Source organism: Arachis hypogaea, chromosome 17 (genome assembly GCF_003086295.3).
Source record: "Arachis hypogaea cultivar Tifrunner chromosome 17, arahy.Tifrunner.gnm2.J5K5, whole genome shotgun sequence".
NCBI lineage: Eukaryota > Viridiplantae > Streptophyta > Magnoliopsida > Fabales > Fabaceae > Arachis > Arachis hypogaea.
In genome coordinates, this window is record NC_092052.1 from 37,551,805 (window position 1) to 37,564,970 (window position 13,166).

Below are 13,166 nucleotides of genomic sequence, written 5' to 3' on the forward strand. Positions count from 1 at the left end.
CCTTATACAATAGATAACATCATAACACTGATTATTAAGTCGTTTAATCCAATATATTTTAGATGATCTGCATCACAAAATCTTGGAGCCATTTTATACATAGAGCAGAACTGATTATCTGAGCAGAATTTTTCAGCAATGTAAGAAAGATTCATGTTCTTTTAGTAGCTTCTAAAGAAAGTAAATAGTTAGCCAGTTAGTGAAAACTTTTCATTCATAGCCTGAAGTTGTAATAACAACCTACAAACAGTAACGTGTTATTACAAGTGTAGAAGTGTACAAAAAATAATGTATCAATTTTTATGCTAAAAAGATCTGATGCTGCTTAGAGGAAAATCAGAATAAAACACCGAAATCCCCACATGAGCATTGTCCATTCACAAATTTATGAAGCCGCTTACTGTCTTTGATAATGATTTCTCTACCAGTCAGTGTTGATACATACTTAACAAAATCATGGCCATCTCTGCACATTAAGGTACTCTTCACTACTCGTATCGGCGAGGAACTCGGCAAGTTCTCCAATCCGAATGTAATCGCCAGCTTCTCACTGTGATAAATGGAAGTTGATGTTATTTTTTCTTCTTCTTCCTTGTCTTCTTCACTTATCTCCATAGTTTCTAGCATCTCATATCCAAGATTCTTTGCTTTGAAAATTAAAACCTCCAATGATTCATAAACTAGAGAACTCTGAGGGAATTCCTTGTCATTCGGTTTAAATGGATACACTCTTTCTTTGATGCTGATCCAACTCCAATCATTTAATTTTCCAACTTTTTCCTCCTTCATTATCTTCTTCACCCTAGAAACATCCTCAAATCTCTCTACAGAATGGTACATATCCAATAACAACAAATATGTTTCGGTATCTTTCGGTTTATGACTTAGTAACTGCTCGGCAGCTTGAAACCCCAACTCCTGATTACCGTGGCTTCGGCAACCTGCTACCAAGTTTGACAAGATATACTCGCTAGGCTCGAAATCCATTTTCTTAATCATATTGAAAGCTTCGTCTAGACGTCCAAACTTCACAAACAAATCAACAAGGCAAACATAATGGTCCATCACAGGCATGATTTTGTACTCCTTCTGCATAATCTCAAAATAAGTGAGTGCCGCACTGATCATGCCAGCATGGCGACAAGCAGATAAAACCCCAACAAAAGTGACTGCGTTTGGTCTAACTCCTGTTAGTTTCATGTCCTCAAAAAGCTCCAACGCTTGCTGAGACCAACCATGCTGTGAAAAAGCTGTAATCATGGAAGTCCATGATATCATAGTCCTAGTAGACATCTCTAGAAATGCTTTGCTTGCCCTCTCAATACTTCCACATTTATTGTACATATTAATCAGTGAACTCCCCACTACCACTTCCGATAGGAACCCGATTTTGATGGCCTGAGCATGAATCTGTTCCCCCTGCTCTAAAGCCACCATCCTACTACAGACACATAAGGCACTTGAGAAGGTAAACAGGTCTGGCTTCATGCCAAACCGATGCAACTCAGAGAAAAGTTTGAGTGCTTCAATTCCATAGTGGCAAGCAGAAATATTATCCTTTGTGAGCTCCATCATTTGTGCATGCCCAGCAATCATTGCATTCCATGAAACCAAACTAACATCATCCATTCCGCTAAACAAAATTTGTGCCTCATCAATGCAACCACACTTGAGATACAAATACAATAAAGAATTCCTTATACGCAGATTCGACTGGTATCCTAATTTAGCAGACAGCGAATGAACCTGAGTCCCGAGTTCTAATAATGGAATCTCACAACACTGGCTCAAGACACTGGATAAAGTTAACTCATTAGGCTGTGTGTCCTCAGAAAGCATATCAACGAAAAGTCTTAAACCCGTCATTGGGTCACCATTGTCCCCACAAGCAGAAATAGCAGCAGTCCAAGAAACAACATTCTTTTCCTTGATTCTCCTAAATGCACTGAGAGCTAATTTCAATTTGCCACATTTGGAGTATAAACTACAAAGTGCATTGCAAATGCTAGTGTCAAAATCAATCTGGTATTTGATTATGTAAGCATGGAACTGATTCCCTAACTTAACTGATCGCATTGATGTACAAGCGCTTACAGCTACGGCAAGTGTGTAATTGGAAGGATAACTCCCTGCATACAACATCTCTTGGAACACATAAATAGCATTCTCTGGCTGCATTTTCTGCACATAACCCACCATCAATGTAGTCCAACCCACCACATTTCTCCTTGGCATTTTGTCGAATACTTTGCGTGCGGCTTCCATGCGACCACATTTAGCATAAACATTGACCAGAAATGACATCAAGAAAACATCTTGGTGCGCTCCGGTTTTAATGGCATGACCATGAATAACTTGTGCATCCAGGAAAGATGTCCTGTCTAAGCATTCTTGCAACAGGGGAAAATAGAAAGATGAGTCCAGCTCTGTCATTTGTTTTGTCAACGAGATCGTTTCACGAAAATCAAGATTCTTGGGATCCAAATCCGTGAAGTAGTTGCTTTTCTGCAAAGAAATGCCCTGACTCTGAAAGCATAAATAAAATGCATGTTAATTACGAATTAAGTGAAAGCAAGCAATAGAATTAGTTTGGTTAATTAGGCTAAAGCTCTCTTTAGGACTTGAATTATAACTTTGATCAAGAAGTTTGATTTTCATGAACTAGAAATGATTTCTTTCTTAAATAATGTGTGTGGAAGTTAAATGCTTTTGCTAGGCAGTATTAACTAATTGGATGTAACAATCCATAGAAGTTGAAATAAAAAAACAAAAGTAATACTATACATCCAAGTCTTTTTATTAACGAAGTCTAACTAAGTTAAATAATAAGATTTAAAATAATGCTAGAAAAAAATTTGAATATATAGCATTATTCAAAAAAGAATCAGGTTAGTTGGTCGGTAAGTTAGTTAAAATAGTTATTCAGATAGTTACATGAATTCACTAATTAGATAGCGGACCGCGTACTAATTCTCACGTAATTCATCTTTGTACCAGAACTATGTATGCATATTTTTTGCATAAAATATTTTAAATATGACGTATCATGTAACTATGGTTATTCATATTATCCAAAATAATTAATACAAAGCCAAAGAAAATGGTAAATAAACCTTGTTGATATAAGAATGAAAGAGATGTATTGAATAAGGAAGTGAAAGAGAGGGGAGGGGGTACCTTTTCTATGGGAAGGGAGGTTGGTGGGTGTGTTTTGAATTGTGGTTGGAGCTTAAGAGTTGTAATGAGAGCAGCAGAAGCAGAAGGAAATGATGCCATAAAAAGATAACGTGAATTGAATTGATTATGGAGGAAGGAAAGAGGAATTGAGTAGTGTTGACATGATTAAGTTAATTGATTGGGTTGGGTTGGTGTTGCTTGGATGAAAATTGAGGTAAGGGTCTAAGGGAAGGGAACGGATATATTAGATATCCAGTTTCATTTCAGCCATTGGCTGGCGACTAGAAAAAGACATCAGGTAATGACAATATTCTTAGAAGCACTTTTAATTTATTTTATAAAATCCATCACTCTTTTGTGTTGTTTATATAAACTATAAAGTATCATTTACTTGTAAAAATAAGAATAAATGCTTCAGATTAGTTTTTCAAAATGTATATACTATATAGAAAAAAAATTTACACATTAATTAATTGAGAAATGTTACTCTTATTTGATGATATCACATTTTTTTTGTACAAATTCATACAAACATACAATAAAAAAAATTCATGCGGGAAATGACATTATAAAAAATGAAAATAATATTATCATTTCTCTAATTAATTTAGTATGATAGTTTTAAAAAAAATAATTTAGCCTTTCGGTTTATAACTTTATATCGACTATTTTTTTTTTCGGTGAAATTAAGGGACCAAGATCCAAAAGAATAAACACTAACTACTCTCTAAAGGATAGGAAACTAATTCCTTTTTTTTCTCACTATCTATGACCCTGACGAGATCACTTGGTGGAGAATCTAAAAAGATAAAAGCAGATTGCTTCCCTAAGCTCCTTTTGGCAAGTCAATCAGTGCATTCGTTGTCTTCACGGAGGGTGTGATTGAAAGCAAGCTTCCATAATCTATTTATCATGTCCTGTATATTTCTTAAAAGGGCATTGGTCTTCTGCGATTGAAACTTCTGGTTCAAAATGTCATAGACCTCAGTTGAATCCACTTCCACGATAAGTCTTCTCATGCCTAATTCCCACGCCATTCTCATCCCATGGTAGGCTCCCCACAATTCTGTTTCCAAAATCGAACAACATCCCACGTTAGATTGAAATCTCGCCAACCACTCTCCCTCGTGAGTTCTGAGGAGACCTCTACAACATGCTTTTGTCCTGTTGTCTCCTACAACTCCATCAGTATTCACCTTTATCCATCCCTTGGGAGGTATAGTCCAATGATATACTGTTGAGACTGTGATTTTCTTCCTTTCATCCCCTGCTGTTTTCTTTGATAAGCTTCCTTGAAATTTTGGGCTGTGTTCCTAATCACTACATTGGTGTTCTTGGGTCTTATGAATGGTGGTGAGAATATCTCTTAATTTCTCCACTTCCAAGTCAACCATTTAACTACAAAAAACTCATCCTTCCAATCCAACAGGGAGTGCTTCCCAAGATCATTTTTAAGATTGAAATTTATCCACCCTTCTAAGTCTAAACCAAAGAAGACCGCAACCGCGGCTGGGTTTAAGAGTTGAGTCCAAATTCTTGAGGCTCTCGGACAATCCCTCAAAACATGGAGTGCTGTTTTAGGGTGTCCAGTGCAGCAATGGCAATTTGGATTTGTCCTTAGCATTCTGCCTCTTCTACTTGCTGTCAGAATTCTTTCATGAAAAACCTGCCACATGAAAACTTTTATTCTCTCTGGTCCCTTCCACTTCCAAATTGACATCCATTTGGACGTGCACTCAATATTTGTTGTCTTGGTAAGTTCTTTATAAGCAGATACAACAGTGTAACATCCATCAGTAGTTAATTCCCAACAAATTGAATCTTGCAAATCTTTCTTTGGGGGAGGGATGAATTTAATGATATTTATGATGTGTTCAGGCAGAAACTTCTGAATATTCACGATATTCCATTCACCTTTGTCATTCACATAGTCCGCAACCAAATCATCTTTTCTAGAACTGGGAATTGGATTGATGGCAGCTCTATCAAGTCTATCATAATTCGACACCCATTTATCCTTCTAAAAAAAGTGGATTTCTCCCGTCTCCAATCACATATCTACAATACTTTTTCACCTGTAGCCGTAATCTCACTAATTCTTTCCAGAGGATGGAATCATTTGCCCTTCTACTAAGCCCTTCTATTCGTTCCCTTCCTTCTATATACTTGCTAATGAAAACTCTCGCCATAGTGAGTCTGATTCTGTGATAAGCCTCCAAATGATCTTCATAAGGAATGATTCATTAACAGCCTGAAGGTTCCTCATTCCTATTCCGCCTTGGATCTTCAGCTTGCAAAGTGTACTCCAACCAATGTGATGGATTTTCTTTTGTCCTTCAGAATCACCCCAGATGAATTTTCTTTGGGATTTTTCTAGTTGGTTGCATATCTCCTTTGGTAGTTTCGAATGTTACACATCAAAATTTGCAAGCGGACTCAAAACTGTCTTGGCTAAAGTGATTCTCCCAACAAGAGACAAGCACTGGTCTTCCAAAAGTTTTAAAATATGATAATATCACTTCCATTTTTTATGATGTCACTCATTATTTTTTATTATATATTTGTATAAATTTATTAAAAAATTAACATCAAAATAAAAATAACAATACCAATTTCCTAACATCTTTAACCTTTAATCTTTATCTGTCCACTACTTTGTTATTTGATTGTAGCTGCACAAAAAACAAAATTCTCTGAACCGAATTGAAAATAAGCATAAATTGTAAACATTCTGGTCCTTAAAAATGTTGAGTTTTAATTTTGATGCATCTAAAAAATTTTTTCTATTATCACCAAAAGTTTTTAAAATACTATTTTGCTCCCATTAATTCTAAGCTTTGTAGCTGTACCATGCATGTTACACTTACTAGCTCCACTCAATACACTTGTACACCCTGATTTCTTTACCACGAAATTTGCCAAATGTACAACGCCTTAATAGCAGGTACGATCTATGCAAATATAACAAAATACAACAATTGTGCAATCTAATTTTATAGCTAAAAGCCTAAAACCACAACACAACAATCGACAATAGAAGGGAATTTTCATTTTCAATTCAACAATAATTTTTCTCTAACTTTGGAAGAACATGCTAAACTCTACAAATCCATCACTAAAGGGAAATTTTCCCTTTCTTCATTTTAGTAATGGGCAACAATACAATTCAAAATTGTATCAAGCCTCGGTGGGTACAAAGCCATTAAGCAACACTTGTTATTTCCAGAATTCAACTCCCAAGGATATGTCATATAAAATGTTCAATTACCGTACTTCATTTTCTCCACCTCAAAGCCAATTGTGGGGAACTGCTTTGCATATTCCTCAACTTCATGACGGAGCTTTGCAATATCAGATTGGCATGCATCTGATTGCATTTCTGCAGCAAAATCTTTCAACTTCGTACCTGAACCATAAAATAAGAGATGAAAAGCATGTGAGATAGAAAGCTATGATATCCTGCAATGCCTCAGATTATGGCAGCTAAAGAAGATGAGGGATCAACCTTTGGTATTTGCCTTAATCTGTAAGGCTAACTTGACTCCTAAATCAAAAAATTCAGCTACTTTCTTAAAATCCTCCTCAACAAACCCTCTTGATGTGAGAGCAGGGGTCCCTGAATCATGAATAAAATAATCACAATATAAACATAGGTCCCCTAATAGGCAGGAAAAAGGTCATTGAGACTCCGAGAGACTGTACCCATTCGGATGCCTCCGGGAACCATAGCAGACACATCCCCTGGAACAGTATTTTTATTGGCTGCTATATGAACTGCTTCTAACACCTTCTCTACCCTTGAGCCATCGATGCCCTACCAAATATCATGTAATTAGAAGTTGCTTTCCCTTGATGCTATAATATAAATAATTTACACATCAAACAAACACTATAAGCTTTAACATCTCTTGCAATTAGGATTAGAAATGTATATACTGTAACTCCGTAAGTACCACATCTAAACATGAAACTACTGCCAAAATGAATTGGTATAATCATTGGGTAAATTTTGTTTGTTTGAACACACTTGTATAACTCAAGGAAAAAAACGCTTGATAAAAGCATGAGATATTTCTAGTATCTTATTTCCATTCTCCGTATCTAATGCATGTTTAAACTAAGCATACATAGGTTGTTCTGAACCAGTTTACTGACACAGACAAACAATTTGGCACGATGTCAAATTCTTGATGAAATAAAAATATTACCATAATATTTTCAGAGAAAAAACCCTTTACCTTGTTTCTTAAGTTAACTAACAATAGATGGTTATCAGTTCCACCAGATACAATATCGTAGCCTTTCTCTAGCAAACTCTGCAGTTCAATCAACACAGTAGCATCAGGTATTACACCCAAATTAGTTAGACACTTGGGCAAAGTTCCAAACAATTAGAAGATAAACCTAAAAACAGTTTATAGCTTCATATACTGATACAAAGAATTCTCTTTTTTCTCGGGAAAAAAAAATTGCAGGCATTCATAATACCTGTGAGAATACCGCACAATTACTGACAACTTGCTTTTGGTAATCCTTGAATTCTTGTGTCATAGCCTAAATTTACAGAAATGGAAAAAGAACCGAACTTAAATCAGCCTAAAGATGCACGAGAATTATTAAGCTTTTATAGAAAATATTATATTGGTGTTTGCAAGGAAAACAATGACAAAATATTTTCTTTGGCTAAACTATTTTAGAACCTGCTTCAGTGCAACTGCTAAGCCTGAAATCGTGTGGTTGTGTGGACCACCTTGAAGTCCGGGAAAAACAGCCTGATTTATTTTATCTTCATAGTCATAGAACACCTGTAGTATGAAATTCAGAAAATGAAGAACTACCCAACTTAGAGATAATGCAAAATACCAAGAAATTTATACACAAAATATTTAGTACTAATCATCGGCAAACACAGTCAACAACTACTTCAACTACGGAACTAATATTTCGTAAGTGTAAGGTAAAATATATATCATGTATAATGCTCCTAAACTAAAATACTCTTCACTTTTATGCCCCATAGTATTGCTTTCATTAGTATCCACAAACCACCTTTATGTTGATCTTAACTCAAAAATCAAGCATTTTACGGCAAAAAACATCAGGGCAGCAATTTGAAATGGGAATATACTTCACAGGATAATTGTAGTTTATTTTACCCTATTTTCTAATTTCTTGATTCCATATATCAATAAATTCAGAACCATAGACTCACTTCCTTCCCTTGCTTGTTTATCTCTTTCAGACCCTTCCTGAAGAAGATCATTGCCCCACGTGGTCCACGGAGTGACTTATGTGTTGTGGTTGTCACAACATCTGCATAATCAAAACAAGAAGGAATAACACCTGCAGAAACCAATCCACTGATGTGTGCCATATCAGCCAACATAATTGCCTTCTGCTTATCACAGACCTATAAGAATAAATCACAAAAGATACAATGTCATCACCACCTAATTCTTCTAAATAATAAAATAAATTATCTTCTGTAATTAGATAAAATTTACCTTGCGAATTCTTGCATAATCATAAAGGCGGGAATAAGCACTGGCACCAGCAACTATTAATTTTGGCCTAAAAAGTGCAGCACTTTTCTCCAACTGCAGATATTAAACGAGTAAAATTGTTATAGAAAAGGCAGAACCCACATTATGCTTGAAAGAGCATAATCTTTGAGAATAAGTGAAAATATAATTCTCCAACAAGCTCAGGAACCTTTCTCCCTCATTTGTTAGGGAAAACTAATGTAACAATCAATGATAGATGGCAGAATGATGAATGCTGTGTCATCATGTACAATGAGGACACAGTATTCTGAACCTGCATATGAAAAGATTAAATATTGAGATTAGAATGAGCATGCACCAGGGTAATGACATGTAATGATACATGATGCAGGTTTTTACTTTGAAAAGAATTAAAAAAATGGCAAATAATCATTAGAATTGGAAACAAAAAAACTTAATTGGAGAGTAAAATTAAAACCCATATATCTGAAATTCACAATTGCCCCAATTTGTTATATGTTAATGAGCTAACACCAATCTCCAATGATACATCCAAAACTAAACATCAGACAAGAAACTATTTAGCTGCTGCCATAAATATAGTGATAGCTATTGAAGCAGCGCTGACTGATGAGAAGACTTTCACCCATTAGAGGAAATATTCATGAACAGAAACAAATGGTACCTGCCTACCTGGTCATAATCAATATAACCAGTGCTTTCATCCAATCTGTATGGCATCGTTTCAAAGAATATAGATACAGCTGATATCTTCTTGGTGTCAGTCTGCATAAGAGAAAATAGTAATAACTTGTATACGGATAAATATGACAAATTGATTTAATAACGGATAAATATGACAGAAATTGATTTAATACTTTTTATTCGGGTGATAAAAGGAAAAGAATTCCAAACTCGTGTTGCATAAAAGTTTCAGCAATGACATTTGCCATGGTCAGTTAGTCAGATAGAGTTGCCACTTTGTCCAGACAATATTAAAACAACACAGGACAACATTCAGCAATGATGATAAGTGAATACAGTGTTTATAAAATAATGATTTAACAACAAAATAGATGTGAATACAAAGCAGCAAAGAGGTGCATTTCGATTTTTGGAGTATAACCAGAAAATAAAATTCTGCTGAGATACCGAAATTATTTCTACAATCCATAGTCTATACAACGGTCCAATAATTTAAGAGATAGTATAGCCGAATGTTAGTGAAAGATTGTTAATGAAGTATGACTAAAGTCTTTAGGGGAGATCAAAGCGTGTGGAACTCCTTACTTGCAGTTTGCCAATATGCTTAGAAATGTTTTGCCTCTATTGAAATTTGTTTAGATTGCTTCCAGTCATTGTATTAATATAAGATCACTAGTCTATTTGGATGGTAATGTAATCAGAACTTTATCAATGAAGTCCATTATCCCTTCCATTTTGGTTGTAATTGGTAGATGACAGGGTACGTTGTTCTTTTTAGATGGTTTTTTTTTCCTTGTATTTCTTTACTTGACAAGCTTTTGTATCCTCCGTAGCATGCTTATTTGTACTTTTTCCTCATATATATTGTAAAAGGTTACTCCGATAGAAACTTATTTGACAGTGTTAATATACACCAGTTCATTTGATCCAAACTCATATATTGTTCACTTACCTCTTTGTTCAAACAACACTAAAAAAATGAGCTATTACCTATGACTTATCACAGACTTGCTATGATTATCAACTCAAGGTAACAGGGACAATACAATGACCACAAACCATAAGCAGAAGCAAAACATAACCTGATAGCCATGTGACAAATGCCCACCATGTGGAAGATCAAGTGCCATAATTCTCTCATGAGGCTTCAATAAAGCAGTGTAAACTTGGAAGTTGGAAGGGGAGCCAGATAATGACTGCACATTAACTGTTGAAAGCAGAGAATATAAGACTTCCAAGAAAGCAAACTATCAAAATCATGTTTTACTAAGTTGTAGAGGGAAACAGTAGAAAAGCCATGAATGAATTAGAGAAGTGAAAATAATTGTTTAGATATTATTTAACTCAAAAACTGATGCCCATACTTGATATTCATATCCAATGAATTATGTATTGAGACAATCCTCCAATAGATTTAAAAGTTCCTGATGGCTGCCACTCGATAAACAAAGTACAATGATTGGATGCAATGAAAAACTGTGATCTTGAGAATTTAGAAACAGGAAACCAAAAAGCTAGGCAATGAATTCAACATCCATCAGTCATGAAAAGCCACATGTCCAATTACTTATAAAGAAAAATATTATATTAAGTTAGAGAACTCATGGCTAAATCTTAAAACCATTGCTAGTGGATATCAGCACAAGAAAATAAATAAATAAAATACCGCCATAACCCAAATTACATCTAGATGCCATCTCAATTTTGTGTAATGTACCTCCCCATTTTGCTGGATCCAAATTGAAAGCTTCAAGTGCACGTTTCTGACACAAGGTCTCGGCCATGTCAATGTACCTTTAATACACACATTATTATGGACAATACCCAAAATCAAAACACCAGCAAATATAAATTTATGACTTTGGGGTTCATAATTTCAAATTCATAAGAAGATGCACATACTCATTTCCTCCGTAGTATCTAGCTCCCGGATACCCTTCGCTGTATTTGTTTGTCATCACGGATCCAACAGCTTGCATCACTGACAGTGACGTGAAGTTCTCCGAAGGTATGAGTTCCAGCCCCTTTCAAATCCAAACGCCACCTTCTTAGATCTTTTATTTAGCATTAAATAAATAAATAAATAGACAAATATAATATGCTGCACATTTTCATTATATTGAAAGATCAAAAGTCGCTTTCAATTTTGGTAATATTACTACAAATCAGCTATTAAAGAACAACACAAAAAACAAACGTTACGTTCCAATATAAAACATGGTTTGAAGTTTAAACATTACGAGCTGAGCAAACAGTTAGATTAAGGCACCTTCCATTGACGAGCTTTTTCGAGTTCGATTATTTCGGCGATCTCAGGATCAATGACTTCGAGAGGCTCGTTGAGCTGCTTCACCCACTGCGATCATTTTCAGAAGCACAACGCGAACAAAACGAAACGTGAAAAAGCGAATCATGATTTTCAAGAATAAGAGAAAGAGAGGAAGGGAGAATCTTCGAGGTGCTTACGGCAGCGCGAGCTTTGTCTCTCTCTTGCGGCGACAGAGAAGAAGACTGCAAGCAAAAACAGAGAGAATAGATTTCAATGAAATGAAATGAAATGCAAAATAAATTGTCATGGAAGTTTGTTTGGTAAATGGATACCATGCGATAAAGGGAATATGTTTGTTTGTTAAGAGTGGAGGAGAGTCTACGAAGAGCCATGGCCATTGCTTCTTTCTTTCTTTCTTTCTTTTCTCTCTTTTGGGAGACACAGCACTTACTCACCAACAATGAGAGTGGTGGATCGCAAAGTGGTGTGTGTGTGTATATATTGGCGGTGGTGGTGGGTGCAGAAGGGGGTTGGTGATGATTCTGATTTGTAGAAAAATACTAGAAAACTAGTGATGTGGGGTCTTTGATGGTTGGTTGGTTACTGTGTAAATCGAAGTGCGAGCAAGGGGGATAACAACAACAAATGGGCATATGTAATGTTCTGTGACCGTGAGCACCAAAGTTTAACTACCAAAAATAGTTTTACCAATTGAAGAGGAAACTATTATTCAATTTTTAATAAATAGATTTTAAAAGGAAAAAAATATTGAACCAAATTTCCAAAAAATAAAAAAGTCTAGGAAATTAACTAAGGTGTAATAAACTTAGGTTGGGGGTATCACTCTGTTGGTATAGTGGAAGCAGAGGGGCATAAGGGGAGTATTTGATTTCTATCCTCTATAAAGGGTGTTTGTTGTAAGTTCATTGATGTTTTTGATAATTTAGTTTGGAAGTGTAGTGGTATTTATGGTAGTCCTTAATTTAATAAAAGGGTTCTCCTTTGGGATTATCTTGTTGCACAATCCATGGTATTTCAAGGACCTTGGATTGTTCTTGGTGATTTTAATGAAATTAAATTTTCTCATGAATCTAAGGGCTGCCAATTTTCTCATCAAAGAGCAAACATGTTTGCTACTTCATTAGGAGATAGTGGTTTGTTTGATCTGAAGACTATTGGGAGGCGATTTTCTTGGTACAGGAGGGTGAAAAATTATGTTGACGTGGCAAAAAAGCTTGACCGAGTCTATATAAATAGTAGTTTGTTATCTATCTTTCCAGAGGCTTATGGAGAAGTTTTAAATAGGCTTCAGTCTGATCATTGTCCTATTCTGGTGCGTTGTAAAGGTCGTCCTCAGCCTAAAGGGAATCGACCTTTCCGTTTTGTTACTGCTTGGGCTACTCATCCAAGGTATAGGGATATTGTGAATCAGTCATGGTGGTCTGGTAATAGAGGGATTCATAGCAAGCTTTCGGAAGTACAAAAGAATTCACTAGAGTTTAACTCGAAGG

General features: G+C 35.5%; 2 protein-coding genes across 2 annotated transcripts; both read right to left on the reverse strand.

Annotated features, from left to right (window-relative positions):
- Positions 1–196: 196 nt before the first annotated feature.
- Positions 197–3,516, reverse strand: LOC112766519 (pentatricopeptide repeat-containing protein At1g11290, chloroplastic). The gene is made up of 2 exons (XM_025812409.2): positions 3,178–3,516; positions 197–2,526 (listed from the first exon to the last, which is right to left on the reverse strand). Exons 1-2 carry the CDS (start codon positions 3,274–3,276, stop codon positions 337–339), a joined length of 2,289 nt encoding a protein of 762 aa, XP_025668194.1. The 5' UTR covers positions 3,277–3,516; the 3' UTR covers positions 197–336.
- Positions 3,517–6,048: 2,532 nt separating this feature from the next.
- LOC112764808 (serine hydroxymethyltransferase 1, mitochondrial) lies at positions 6,049–12,502 on the reverse strand. Its single transcript, XM_025810599.2, has 15 exons — positions 11,988–12,502; positions 11,853–11,897; positions 11,656–11,742; positions 11,289–11,410; positions 11,104–11,180; positions 10,469–10,593; positions 9,375–9,467; positions 8,682–8,774; positions 8,390–8,587; positions 7,878–7,982; positions 7,666–7,731; positions 7,416–7,493; positions 6,880–6,991; positions 6,683–6,793; positions 6,049–6,583 (listed from the first exon to the last, which is right to left on the reverse strand). The coding sequence occupies exons 1-15, from the start codon at positions 12,051–12,053 to the stop codon at positions 6,438–6,440; spliced, it is 1,524 nt and encodes a 507-aa protein (XP_025666384.1). The 5' UTR covers positions 12,054–12,502; the 3' UTR covers positions 6,049–6,437.
- Between the last annotated feature and the right edge of the window lie 664 nt (positions 12,503–13,166).

Bases quoted from the DNA above. Each gene is read 5' to 3' on its own strand.
- LOC112766519 (XM_025812409.2), bottom strand. From the start codon at position 3,276: ATGGCATCATTTCCTTCTGCTTCTGCTGCTCTCATTACAACTCTTAAG. The intron at 2,527-3,177 runs GTACCCCCTCCC...TTATGCTTTCAG, and splicing joins CCTCCCTTCCCATAGAAAAG to AGTCAGGGCATTTCTTTGCA.
- LOC112764808 (XM_025810599.2), bottom strand. From the start codon at position 12,053: ATGGCCATGGCTCTTCGTAGACTCTCCTCCACTCTTAACAAACAAACA. The intron at 11,743-11,852 runs GTAAGCACCTCG...AAATGATCGCAG, and splicing joins GAGACAAAGCTCGCGCTGCC to TGGGTGAAGCAGCTCAACGA. The intron at 7,983-8,389 runs GTGAGTCTATGG...TTCATACTACAG, and splicing joins TAAACAAGCAAGGGAAGGAA to GTGTTCTATGACTATGAAGA.